Source organism: Apteryx rowi, unplaced genomic scaffold (genome assembly GCF_003343035.1).
Source record: "Apteryx rowi isolate R43461 unplaced genomic scaffold, aptRow1 scaffold_437, whole genome shotgun sequence".
Lineage (NCBI taxonomy): Eukaryota > Metazoa > Chordata > Aves > Apterygiformes > Apterygidae > Apteryx > Apteryx rowi.
This window is the reverse complement of record NW_020450691.1, coordinates 578,120-591,849: the sequence shown is the minus strand read 5'-3', so window position 1 is coordinate 591,849 and position 13,730 is coordinate 578,120. Positions and strand designations below refer to the sequence as shown.

General features: G+C 39.8%; 1 protein-coding gene across 1 annotated transcript; it reads left to right on the top strand.

Annotated features, from left to right (window-relative positions):
* Nucleotides 1-1,447: 1,447 nt before the first annotated feature.
* SERPINB5 (serpin family B member 5) lies at nt 1,448-9,873 on the top strand. Its single transcript, XM_026076720.1, has 6 exons — nt 1,448-1,621; nt 4,213-4,350; nt 5,314-5,431; nt 6,850-6,992; nt 7,964-8,131; nt 9,481-9,873. The coding sequence occupies exons 1-6, from the start codon at nt 1,448-1,450 to the stop codon at nt 9,871-9,873; spliced, it is 1,134 nt and encodes a 377-aa protein (XP_025932505.1).
* Nucleotides 9,874-13,730: the final 3,857 nt, after the last annotated feature.

Sequence of the window (13,730 nt, the reverse complement as noted above, 5' to 3'; positions counted from 1 at the left end):
GTTGTTTGAGAGACCCTCTATTCTTAAGGTGTTTTTCAAAGGCTAAGTAAATCTCTTACCAGTGCAATGCTTTAGAGAAATAGCTGACTTTCCGTTTCATAGTAGAAAGGTAAATAGAACCCCTAGATCTTCAGTACCAGAGCCTGAAATGTAAGTGTAAATAGGCATGTGTTGGGATAAAACCACACATCTTTATATCACCCCCTCCACACTATATTTATTCCAATATATTGCCAATTTTCCTGGAGAGAGCAAATGCTAAAGACACCATTAAGGGTTTGTGTAAAATCTTGGCTCTTTTGAAGTTTCTCCCAGTATTCATCTTTTCCATTTCATTTCTGGCTCTGTCAATAGCTTTGAAGAACCTGTTTAACCCAAATTTTAACACATTGCCTTCTTTTCAGAACACATGATATTGGGTGGCAGGTTAGTGGTAAATTCACTATACCAAAAAGATCACCTTCTGTGTGCTTGCTGGTCTAATGTCAGATTTATGCTATTGACTTAAATCCTATTGTTCACTCATTAGCTTGAATCTACGCAAATGTGCTTACACCAGAGTGCAATCTGACCCATATGAAAGTGGTATGGAAGATGAAAATATTCCCTAGCTTTCCCAGAACATGGACTGCAACAACTGTCCCTTGAGCACCACCCTTTCCATTCCTGACTTCACAGATCATCTTACTACCCTGCGGCAATTGCAGTTATTAGGAACTGCTAGGAAAATATTTGCAGTTAAAACCTTAGAAACAATGAGTGGGTACACAACAGTATTTACTTAGGAGACTTTAAGTTTCTACAACAATCTCAACCAACAGGACCAGACAGCTTTCTGCAGAATTCTAGCAAGACTAGAGAGAATAGGGAATCCTGCCTTAGAGGAAGGACATGTACCAAAGCTAAAGCTTTTACAGACAATTAGTCATGAAGCAGGAGACAGGAAAGATTATGAGACCATTAAAGGGATGTTTGAGTGTCAGGGGAGCCCAGAGCATAGGCAAAGTACCTTATAGGTTGGCATGTTTTAAGAGAATCAATTCAAAACAGATTAGATTCCAATTTGATCCAGTTTGACTCAATATGCATGGGTCACTCTGACCTGCCCAGATTTCCTCAAGTTCTTCTGGTAATACTGTCTCCATGTAACACGTGGCATTGCCAGCTGTCACTGAAGACGATGAGTCTTACTGAATCACCCTCATTTACCTTGCTCAGACATGGACGAGACCTTCTCTGCTCCTCAGAAGCTGCTGGTGTGCTCTGAAGCTGAGCAGGCTCAGTCAGGCTCTTGCCTTCTCTCCTTGTAGGTTCTAGCTGCCCTGTTCTCATACTGGCATCCAGCCTCTTTCTTTACTAAATAAATCAGTGCTCTGCCCAGAGACCACTGCAACAGGAGCTAGAATTATGCTGTTGGTCATATCCCTCTTTCCTTTTCTGTTTCAGGATGACGATGGACGCTCTGCAACTAGCAAACACTGCCTTTGCAGTTGATATGTTCAAAAAACTCTGTGAGAAGGACAAAACAGCCAATATCATTTTTGCTCCACTGTGTACCTCAACTTCTCTGGCTCTGGCATATAAAGCAACAAAAGGTGACACTGCAAACCAAATGAAACAGGTGGGCTGTCAGCATCCTCTGTGTGCGTGCAAAATTATGTGCCTGTTGCAGGTGTCTTTCTTATTTATTCTTTTTAGTACCCTGCTGGCTGCAATAGCATTATAACAGTGGTTTGCTTATATGCCAGACTGCAAACTGTCCATCTGAAGTTCTTAAGAGGCTAGACTTCAGGGCCCCACATATCAAAAGAGGTTGAAAATCACTGGCATAAAGAAAAAGCTTTCTAAAACATGTATAAGGTGGTAGGTGTCATGGGGTAGGCCGAGTTCTCAACAGTTGCATAAAAACCTTTTCTCCTTTGAGCAACCAGGGTTGATTGTGGTTCCAAGTTGCAATCCAGATCACTGCATTTTCTGGATAACAGTTTTTCACTGTTCAAGAAGGCCTAAACTTTATAGAATTAGAAATAACTTAGCCATTATCTGTCAGCAGTAAGTGTTCTTGGTGGCCCTACTGTTAAAGTTTCCCCTTTCTCCTGGGATACAATGAAGAGAAGACCAATGCAGTAGAAGAGGGCCCAGCTTGAACCACGTCCCTCCCTACAAGCAGCTCGTGGTGTTAGAGGGGTTTACAACACCATGGTGCATCACCACACCATCATGATGTGATCAGTATACCAACTCTATGCTGTGGGGCAGAGAGGCTGCCTCACAGCCTCTTTTGCTGCCTCTGGATGAACGAAGATTTACATAGTTTTTTTTTATCTCACTGAGGGTGCCCTCATTTTCTGCAGTTATCTAATGGTGAATGAGAAGCAAATTCAGTACACATGTATATGTTAATTATCACTTCACTCTGAGGGACATTCTGCATATTCAAATTCATTTTCCCTTCTTTAGGAGTTCCTCCCTGTGCATCCTCATTCACTGAAGGTATGCCAGAGCACATCCTTCTACACTCATGCCACAGATTACACTGATTCTTGTGCTATTGACAGTGCTATACAGAAACACATCCAAGAAGATCTTCTAGGCATCACAGAATTTTCCAAACAAGATTGTTTTTTCAAAAAAAATTAAAAATTAAATCTAAACTTTTTCTTAATTTAAATGACATGCTTCACATTCCTCACTCTCTGAAAATTCAAGCATTGGCCTTCCAGTGGGAGAGTTCAAAATATTAATCTGGGCTTAATTTCATTTTCACTTGTGTCTGCAATTTGCTTTGAACCTTCCCATAATAAGTTAACACACATTCACAAATAGAGTTCTGTTACACAAATGCATTTATGGTCCACATTTTTCAAATGGTATACAAATGTGCTGACCACAGATACTAAGGAGGAACTTGATATGTTTTCAAAAGTAGTATCTCCTATTTTCCGTGTGTATTCTAGTTTCTGCCTGTCCCTGAGTTTATGCTTGGTAAGCTTGGGTTTTAAATTCTAGATACAAAGGAAGTGAGACTGGCAATCTTACTGTGGAATATCATTTAACAAAGTTGTGCTAAAAGCTCTCCCAGATAGACAAGTAGAGAAAGTGTAGCTTTCTCCCCAGCTGTAATTTACAGACAGAAGAGCTTTCTGCCCTTAATGTAGTGGAAAATAAAAGAGTTGGAGGAGAAAATGAGTTGAGAAAGTTGTTTCTGAGGAAAAAATGATCATGGAGTTTGGCTGTGACAAGTGTGCTGTTGCTATGTACTTGRGAGGTTATTTCATTCTGATCCCACTGAGCAAGGTGAGGGGAGGACACTGAGAGGAGCTGAGGCAGTACAGGAATTTAATGTGTCTGAAAAGGTATGAAGTGTTCAGGGAGAAAGAGCAGGACTGGGGGATGAAGGCAATGCTAATGCCTGATATGCCTCATGCAGGAATATGAGAAAGGTGAGGAGGRTTGGGTGGGCCGCCTTTAAATAAAACAGCCACCATCAAAAGCCTTGTGACAAGTAGACATAGATGTTTGATTCCTAAAAAAATAACAAGGTTATTTTTGAATAAAAACAGCAGGAACCTTTCCTCTCTGATGCCTAGAAGCAGCAAGTTTTAGGTCATCCCAGAACTCCCTAGAACTAGATTTGTAATTCCCAAGAGCTGTGATGTGGTGTGTGGGGGTCAGCAGCCCTACCCTCAGCTCATACTTTGGCTGTCCGTGCAAACATAGTTATCTGATCAATTTTTGCTGAAATTTCATGTGATGTCATGTATCAATCACAGCAACCAAAAAAACTGATGATCAGTTAAGCATTTTTAAAGCTTCAGCCCAATTATAGAGAGGAGACTAACTGGGACCCTCATTTATTGGGCCTAAAAACTCCGTATTTTTGGTTAGGAATGTGAATTTGCTGAAAACCTTATAACTCCATACTGCAGAGATTTAGTCAACTAAGTTACATTACCAGTACGAACAGCTCTATTGATTTCTGTGGATTCCTTACAGGAAAGAAATACATTTGGTTAAAGTTCTGATGGGATCTGATCTTTAGATTTATGTGAGGCTGTCAAATAAAGAAATGCTTTTTGAGTAAAGAGCAAGAACCAGCTTAAATACAAGAAGTCACAGCTCTGGTCACAAACAAGCAGTATTTATTATTAAGTTATTAGGGATGTTTAAATAAAAAAATGATGCTAAGTATTTTACTGTGTTCCTTAACAGGTACTCCATTTACAAGATGTCAAAGATGTTTCTTTTGGGTTCCAAACAGTAACTTCAGATGTTTCCAAACTCACCTCTTTCTTTGCACTGAAAATGGTCAAAAGGCTCTTTGTAGAAAAGTCTCTTAATCCTACGACAGTAAGTACTGCAGAAAAGTCTTGTGCTATGAATTGCTTGGCCAGCAAGTTGACARGTTATGGTGTGAGACCTCAACATTATTCCAAAATAAAGCATCTCAGTTTGGCTGTTAGTTGGCAGTTTGGCTGGACTCAGATGATGAAAAAAATAATCTCTGCTACTGTAAATGTTTATAGAAGGATGAGTGTGCTGCCTGTCCCCAGGCTGTACATCTATTACAATGTTTGTAATTCTTTCATTAAAATGCATTAGGTCAGTAGGTTTAGTAGGTTTTGAATGCAATATTACTTCTATGCCACATCAAGGTCTTTGCATTGTAAGTATGAGTGAAAAGGAGTGGAAAAAAAAGAAGGTGCAAATGTGTGTCCAGTTCACACACCCAAGTAATTACTGCACAAGCTGTATTTTTTTTAACATATGTAAGGAGGCACAATCTTGGCCTTATTACTTACAGACCTGGCAAATGACTGAGAAAAAAATATTTGTTTTTMTTCCAAAGGGCCACAAGCAAGGACAATTTCAGCCTAAAAAGTGATGTTTTGGAAAACTTACAGCATGCTTAAATGCTTCTAAAATCAGACTGCCTGCTGTTCAGCCTCTGTTACAGCAAATGTCAATACCCTTCCACAACAATAAACTCCCCAACTGCACTGCTGTAAAGAGCAGGTGGTGAAGACAGACATGATGTGAACTGACTGTTATCTCAGTCCTTTCTCTTACCTGGATTTTGACTGGGGGTTGCTTTATCCCTTCAGACTGTGGTAACATGCTCACTCTTGCAATACCARCAGTACTTTAGTTGATGATGTAAAGCCACTGGACTGAAGATAGTCTTGCAAGCAATCTGTTGAATGCACCTGTGCAGCCTGGTTGTCACCTTCTGTTACTTCATAGCCATCCACAATAACAAACTCTCTAGCTATCCTGTGGTAAAGGATGACTTTGGTTCCTTGTGTCTTTCAGGACTTTGTCAACTCCACAAAGAGGCCTTTTCCATCTGAACTGGAATTAGTGGAGTTCAAAGAAAAAACTGAGGAGACCCGACAGAAGATCAACAAATCTCTTTCAGAGCTAACTGATGGTGAGTACAGTTTAACATAGGAGATGCTATTTAGGTCTTTGAAGAAAGAGATCTTTGTCCTCATCTCTTTAGTAATGCTTTCATAAATAAATACATAGTGAAAGTAATGGGACTACACCTATTATTTAGATTAACGAGGATTAGCAATATTAGCATATTTTGCAAACATTAAATTTACTACTGCAGCTTTTCTGAAGACAGAAATGGGAGACTTGGCATAAACCTTGTGGAAAGTTGTTCACATTTTACTTCAGCAGGCCAGTCTGGGAGAACAACAGCTCCTGGCTGTGGAGCTTCAAACATATCTGACATCAGCACATTGAACCAAGGCCCTATTTCCTTTAAAAGTTTTATTCTAATGGCAAGTATTTGCTAGATTCTGAATTTGGGGCTATTAATTCCTCAGCTGCTTTGCTGATTTTGCCAGCAAGCATGCCACATGTGGACGTGTTTCTTATTTAGAGACACCTTTCTGTGCCAGTTGGGCTGAGAACACTTACCCGAAGCTACCGCTGAGCCACTAACTGCTAGGCTGAGTCACAAGAGATGCACATCAGTGACCACGAGGGTCCCCAGGCACAGCCTGCGCAGTCTGTGGGGGACAGAGGTTCGGCCCCAGCCAGTGTGTGCATGCAGTGCCCAAAAGAGAGCTTGTTTACAGCCTGCTTACATGTAGCTCTGGGGTTGGTTGCTGTCTATTGCCCTCGTGTGGTACAAATATGAAAATATAGGTGTGTGAGTCATGTCTGGTCCTTCCCAAGCTGGTGCAGGTGGCCTTGTGGAAGTACCTTGCATTGCTTATACAGTCTGCGCCACTTCCATGCATGAAGGGAGAACTTTCATCCTCAGTGCTCTTAATTCAGTGTCTTTTATGTCTGTGCTTGAATAGGTCTAAAACAGGGGGAGAGGGGAGAAGAATTCCATACTCTCTTTGAAGGCTATAGCAATATTTGGTTATGAACTATAATCAGAACAACATTTCCTGTTATTCTGGTTATTTTATTCTCATGTATCACTCTAGAAGCGAGCAGGAGCTAATCTGGAACTTCCCTTCAAGTTTTGCTCCCCAAAGGTCAAATGATGTCTTTCCTATTGAATTTCACTGAAAATTCAGTACCTTCTTTAAGGTACTAAACAAAAACAGTAGACATGTTTTGGATTTCATGCTATATAAGCCAAGAAAAAAAAAAGTCATTCAGAAGATCAATCTGGATCCCAAATTCCACTTCAAATATTAAACTACAATTAGGAAAGTAAGTGCTTCTTTTTGGATTTTTCCCTTAGAGTTAAAATCTTCCACCTGTGAAGTGCAGGACACAAATATTTTAATTCAGCATAGTGGTTCCATATTCAGCTGAAGCAATTGATATATTGATAATGTATTGTTGTATTGACAACCAGCTTAAATATCTTCACAGGTAAAATGGAGAATATTTTGAATGAGGAGAGTGTAAATGACCGGACTCAGATCCTCCTAGTTAATGCAGCTTATTTTGTCACAAACTGGATGAAGAACTTCCCAGAGGCAGAGATCAAAGAATGTCCTTTTAAAGTTAACAAGGTAAGTTTTGAAAAAAATAGAGTACTGTTTCTACTTAAATAAATGTTTTCTAACTTTGAACTAAACAAATCCCAACAAGAAAAAATGGGAAATGTTTATTATTACCCTGGCATTCTTGGACTCTCTATTGAAACTGTGACCAGCAATGAATATAGTGACCAGAGAATCAGCCTAAAACCAAGATATACAGCTGGACAATATTTCTGAGATAAAGAGTTTACACTCCAGGAATATATTTTTATATATATACGCATGAGAAAAGTTGGAGTCTCAGGWTGACTGAAAAAAATAGTAAATTACCAAATCAGCAAACAACTTCAGCTAAAAAGGTTTTTAAAATGATAAAGTTAACACTATGATTTTTTTCTGAAGTGATATTTTCCTACTGAATTTGAGCTTTAAAAGGAGTTTCCAGATGAACAGAGCAGTTTGTTGATCTTCCCCATCAAATAAAGAGTTTTTGTTTTGTTTTATTTCATTCATGAAAAACAAAAATATCTGACTTTGGGTAAGCCTGAATTTTTTTCTTGTTCTGTTTCAGCTCCTGAACTAAAATGTCAATTACTCCTATTGAATGGCTCGGCCTTCACTGCTGAGATGTGCTCAGTTCTTGACACTTACTGACATTATGATGCCCTTTAGACAGTATAGATTGTAGCCCTCAGTGAAACAGGTATGAAGGCCACTAATATTAGGTAAATTTCTCTTCTAAGGCACAATATGTTGCAATTGTATCAGGTAGAATTCTGTTCCCCTTTTCTTTAGAAGGCCAAGTCCTTTAAGGAGCCAACAGCTATCACTAGAAGGGTCTCTTAACACTGGTTTCACTATTATTTCACTACATACAAAAGCCAACAGATTTCTTGATGGTAGCACAACATACCACACCCACCCAAGCTTACATACTTTTCTCTCTCACTGTCTTAGCTCTGAATTAAAAGGATACTAGATTGTTTCCTCTGTGTTTGCAGACTGAAACTAAGCCAGTGCAAATGATGAATCTTGAAGCTACTTTTTGCCTGGGCTATGTAAAAGAATTCAAAGTTGCAATCCTTGAGCTTCCATGCCTTAACAAACATATWAGCATGCTCATTCTGCTGCCAAAAGAGATCGAAGATGAGACCACTGGCTTGGAACAGGTGAGAGAAAAAAATAGAGTTGATACAATGCTTCCCCTGGAAACAGCCCACTTAAAATGAGCTGATCTTATGGAAGGTCTTTGTTATTTAAAAGCTATTTAGAAGGAAACAAAAAGTAAGTTTCCTGTGACTTTACTTTCTCATTCTGCTTCTCTCTTCCTGATGCCATATTTGTGATGTCAACGTTTCCACTGTGGTTGATTCTGAAGTCATGAACAAGACATTATTTTAGACAGGGTGTGCACAGAGACAGTTATAAAGTGCAGAAAGTGCCCATGATGTATTTTTAGGAATCTATAAACTTTTGAAAATCTGGCACAAAGATTTAATTGTCACATTAAATTTTTTTTCTTGTAAAAACTTTTTTCTAAAGTAAAATATTTAAAGTCATGTTTACTGGGTTTTCAATAGTGCTGACCTTATTTACTTAGGTGTCCTCATTTTTTTTCAGTTGCCATGTACCAGTGATTTATTTTACTGAGATCTTATACTTCTCTAAGTTTTAATTTTGAGCAGAGGTGCCTACAAAGAGTCRTTTTTTTTCAACTGCACAAAAAAAGATAATGAGCCACTACCTAAAGAACAAATATTTCTTATGTCATTTCACTATGAAAATTATAGATCACATTTTCACGTCTACTCAAAGTTTAAAGATTTAAGAGGCAGACGACCTCACTGACTCTTGTGTAACCTACTGCCACTGGCCCTAAATTTCCAAGGCATGAGGAATCTGTCCTTGCAGTTGTGAGGCACTTTTTTTATGTAGGAGGAAATTACAGAGCATACAGATTTTAAAATGCAAGCCAGGCCTTTCCTTCATACCAGTTTGTCATGGCCCCAAGTCCCATAGCCATGGCCCCAAGTCCCATAGCCCCACTCCCCAGTTTTTAAAAATTGTTCAAACAGCTGCATGATTGATCAAGGTCATGCTCTGGATTTGGAGTCTTCTTCTATTCCAGATACCTGTAGTTGTATTACTCAGTAGGGTCAGGAATCAAGACTTTTGGATCTGCCAATCAGCTATATGTAATCTGGGTCAAGAGTGTCTTTCTCTGATTCCTTCCTGTGGTTGTTGAGGTGATTGCACAACATAAACTTGTAAGGTACTAATAGCCAGAGTGTGCACATTCAGTGGAGTTGCTCCAGGAGGCCATATCCTATAAACTAAATCATTCATACATCAATGTAACGGAGAGCATAATTCAAACTGGAATGCTCCAACTGTGAATTCAAAAAGCAAAGGTTGCCTTTTGGACTTTGTTTTTTGGGTGTTGACAGAAGGAATGGTCTTTTTTTTCCCTCTTTCCTTGAACTGACCATTAATTTCCTTCCTTACTTTATGACTGCAGCTGGAAAAAGCACTTACACCTGAGACATTATTACAGTGGACCAATCCCAGCATGATGGCCAACACCAAAGTGAATGTGTTTCTTCCGAAGTTTAACATAGAAGGCAACTATGACCTGAAGCCACTTCTGGAAAGCCTGGGGATGACAAACATCTTTAATGAGAGTGCATCAGATTTTTCTGAAATGTGTGAGACTAAAGGTGTGGTTTTGTCAAAGATCATCCATAAAGTCTCTCTGGAAGTAAATGAACAAGGTGGTGAGTCCCGAGAGGTACCAGGATATCGGATTCTGCAACACAAAGATGAATTTAAAGCTGACCATCCATTTATCTTCTTATTTAGGCACAACAAAACTCGCAATGTGATTCTTTCAGGCAGATTCTGTTCTCCTTAAGTGGGGCATATTAGTTATGAATTAATTATGAAAGCACAATTACATTTATGGAGATGCATGTTCCTGTAAAGCTTGGCGTCCTGACTATCACCTTTGAAAGGAAATCTGAGATATTCATATATCAGCCGTGTAATACAATGTACTCTACATATGCAGCAGAAATAGTTTGTCTCCTTTTGTTTCACTCCCTAAGCTGAAGGATTCCCACTATGGAGAACACATCGTATTTTACCAGGAGGTATCCCAGTCTCAGCAACAAGTAAATTTGGTTCCTCTGTGACACCTCTTCCCCTAAAGCAGAGTGAACTGAGAGCCCATTTTTGATAGACTGGGAACTTGTAAGGAATCTGGGAGGAAGAGCCATAGGAAGACCAACATCCCTGTTCCATAGCCAAACCACTCCCCCTCGTGACCAACACTCTATGGATTCCTACTGCCTAGAAGGGAAAAATGTGGACATGTGGTGTTATAGCCCTCCCCTTGTACCTGGCTACAATCTGGCAGTCCAGGGTGCTTAATGGACCCCTGTTAATGCACAAGGAAACAGAGCTCAAGTTCTGCAGTGCCGCTAAGCTGTTCAGGGTAGAATCAGAATCTGTATCTGTGAAACAGCGGCTGCATTGAGACATGTGGATGCAAGAGGCAAGAGTAACCACTGTCATAATGTACAGCTATATCACTCTTCTGTGTGAGCTACAACAGTTCATAGGCTGGAGGGTCTGATTCCTCTGTGTGGGATTTTTTCACACATTCCCCTTCAAACGTGGAAGAGGGGACCAATTCGCTGCAGCTAAGAGGAGTCCTGTTGTATCTATCCTGAGAAAAAGAAGGTTATGCAATTCTAGGGTAGAAATCAGTTGGCATAATAATAGAAGTGCAACATTTTTCAGGCACAGGTTGTCTGTCATTTCTAATTTTAGTTTGGGTATTAAGGAGGCTCCATACAATTACTTAATGTCTGAGGTATGAGAAAGAAATAAGGACTTCAGTTTGAGAGGAATTAACATTGTAATTACCAGTCTCCAAATTCCATATGCCATCATGGTAATTAGATTTCATTTCTATCTAAAGACTGCCTGCTGCATATGTTCAGTACTGGTTTACTTAATTACTGTTCAAAATAAAGCACTATAAAACCTGTATCAAATGTCTGCAATATCTCCAGTGTCAGTCTGATATCATTCACTCTTGACCTCCAGTAGATGATAAAGAACTGAACAGATTCACTTAGGCCACAGAGTCAAAACATAAGACTAAATCAAGGTCTGGATTGTCCTTATGGATCACATGACAGTAGTTCACAGTAAGGATTATGCTACTAGCAGGTCAAAATATGCAGTGAATTCAATTAACTATCCTCAAAAAAAGGGGGGGGGGGATTTTATCTGAGAATTCTTCTTAGTGCTTCAGATCTGAAGAAAAACAGTAAAAGATTTCTTAATGGGAACATGCAATTTGTAATATGTATACCTCTCTTCTAACACCAGTATATTTGCTGTGCTGAAGGGAGCACAGCATGGTGATTAGTATGAATTTGGAGACAGGAGTTTTGATTTTATTCTTGGTCTTGCCAAACCATAAGTAGCCTTTAGTCACAATGATGAAGTGGTTTTACCAGTTGCTCCTCTGTGTGGGCCTTTAATGGGCTCTAACACATTTTAATATCAGAGGGTTATCTGGAGGCACTGGCCCATGTCTTTGAAGGTAGTGATAGAACTAACTACCACCAAAACAAGTGGGAGGTGGGTTCCCTACAGACCTCTGGGGATCTGAGCTGATATTCATCAGGTGTTCTGTTACATGGATAGAGGGCATGAGAAGAATTCAAAATACAACAATTATTTTTCAGTCCGTCCTGTCTGACAAGGATTGTCTGTGAAGATTTCTACCAGCTCAATAATTTCAGTGACAGCTGTATAACATCACTTAACACAGTGGGACACAGGTGACCAGATAACTTTTTAAATACCCCTGTCTTTGTCTGATCAGTTTTGGAGACTGGAATCAGAGCTATCTGGAGCCGTCATTACTATGGTTTCTAGTGTGGTTCTCCTGTAGCAGGTGGGTCAGGCTATCATACAAGGGGTTGATGGCTGACTAGCAGCTGCATAGCGACTCCATATGTAGGCAGGGTGGACTAGTTTCTTGTATTCTGTACAGTCTGTTTGTGTTTGAGCTCTGACTCTTAGTCCAGTTGTTCCAGATACACAGCAGGCCATATCAGAGCTATTTCTAATATTGTGTTGGTCTGCTGGACTGCTGGAAATCTCTGACAGATGGCCCCATTCCTCTTTTTCCACCTGGATGAGACTTCCTGAAGGAGAAGTGCCCAGACATCGCTCTTTCCATTTTTTTCTGAGTCTGAAAGTATTCCAGTCCACAAGTGAGTTTTCATTCAATGAAGCTCATACTCTTTTTAAATGCTGAAGTTGCACAGCCACACAACTTCATGTGAGCAAGCAGAGTTCCCTGTCAATACCTTTAGAAGGAAAGATTGTTCCATGAAAGCAGAGTAACATTGCCTCAGGGTGGGGCTCATCTTTCTCACCTCCTGACTAATGCCAAAATATCCTAGCCAATGCAAGACAAGCAGATATTACAGATATGAAACTGTCTTAGTCTACAGAAGGCAAACAAACCTATTTATTGGTCATTTATAAGCACAACAGCTTGCCCATGGAAAGTTCTGGTTCATTTTTCACTTCTGCCTCTTCTCTCTGCCAGTATACTTTGTTAATATTTCTTATTTCCTATTAGGAAGCCCAGACTGGCCTAGACTATCTAACATTTAACCGTGCTTTGTTAAACTGCTAACTATAATGAATTAAAGATATTAATTTCTAATGCTATCTTATACTATCTAATACTCTAAGGCCTAGTAAATTAGTTCAGATAAGATATTAGACTTATGCTATAACTTGGTCTTAAGGAGAAAAGTGTGGAAGGAAACCAGATGAGCTAGGACATAAACTGGGGGYCAAATAGCCTGTGGTGGACCAGAACGTGCAGCTGCAGGTGAAGTTGTAATATAATCCATCTACGTGAAGTCCCTGGAACCAGCTGATCACACTCATGTGTTTTTAGTATATTCATATAGCCAGAAAGGGAGGCTATGCTGTAGTCCTCATTTTGTTCAGAAATTGGTCTCAGGTGTACCAGTTCCATTGTCTTTCTGGTCCTGTGGAAATTTAGAAGTTCTAATATGAAACCCATTAATCTTGCAGTGTGTGACAGAAAAGTATCAGTAAGGTTCCTCCTGGTATGAAAAATGCTGTTATAGTCTAATATTGCAGTCCCACCCATTCTGGCCTCTGGGCCTTGAGCAAGAACTATCATGGGAGGACATGGGAAAACGTGTGTGGGAGCCTGTGTGTAGGAACACTTCCATACTGAAAGATGGTGCCTACAATGGAGAAAGTGAGCATAGCTGAGGACTTGCTCAGGTGGCCAAGCTGCTCCACCTCGCCTTCCACCTGGCCTAATGGAAAAAAAGAAAGCCAYGTCTGTTTTTTGTAGACAATTGCAAACTAGTTTTATGTGTCTAGTGAACTAATCACTTGCTCACTGCACAGTCAATGCTCATTTCCTGCTCCCAACATTTTGTAGAACAGAAGTGATATATCTTAGTGTGTTGTGACAGCAAAAATTGTGTATGGGGAAGAAGCAGGTTGGTTCTGAAGCTTGCAAAATACTGTGTACAGCCAATTGGCACCACTGGAAAAGTAATGCAGTTTTGAACTCTGCACACACCATCCTAAAGGCCTAGGAAAGACAGAATTTGCACATACATTGACATTTCCTGAAGGAAAGCATTTATAAAGATAGTAAGGGAGTTCTGAGGGAATGTATTTACACAG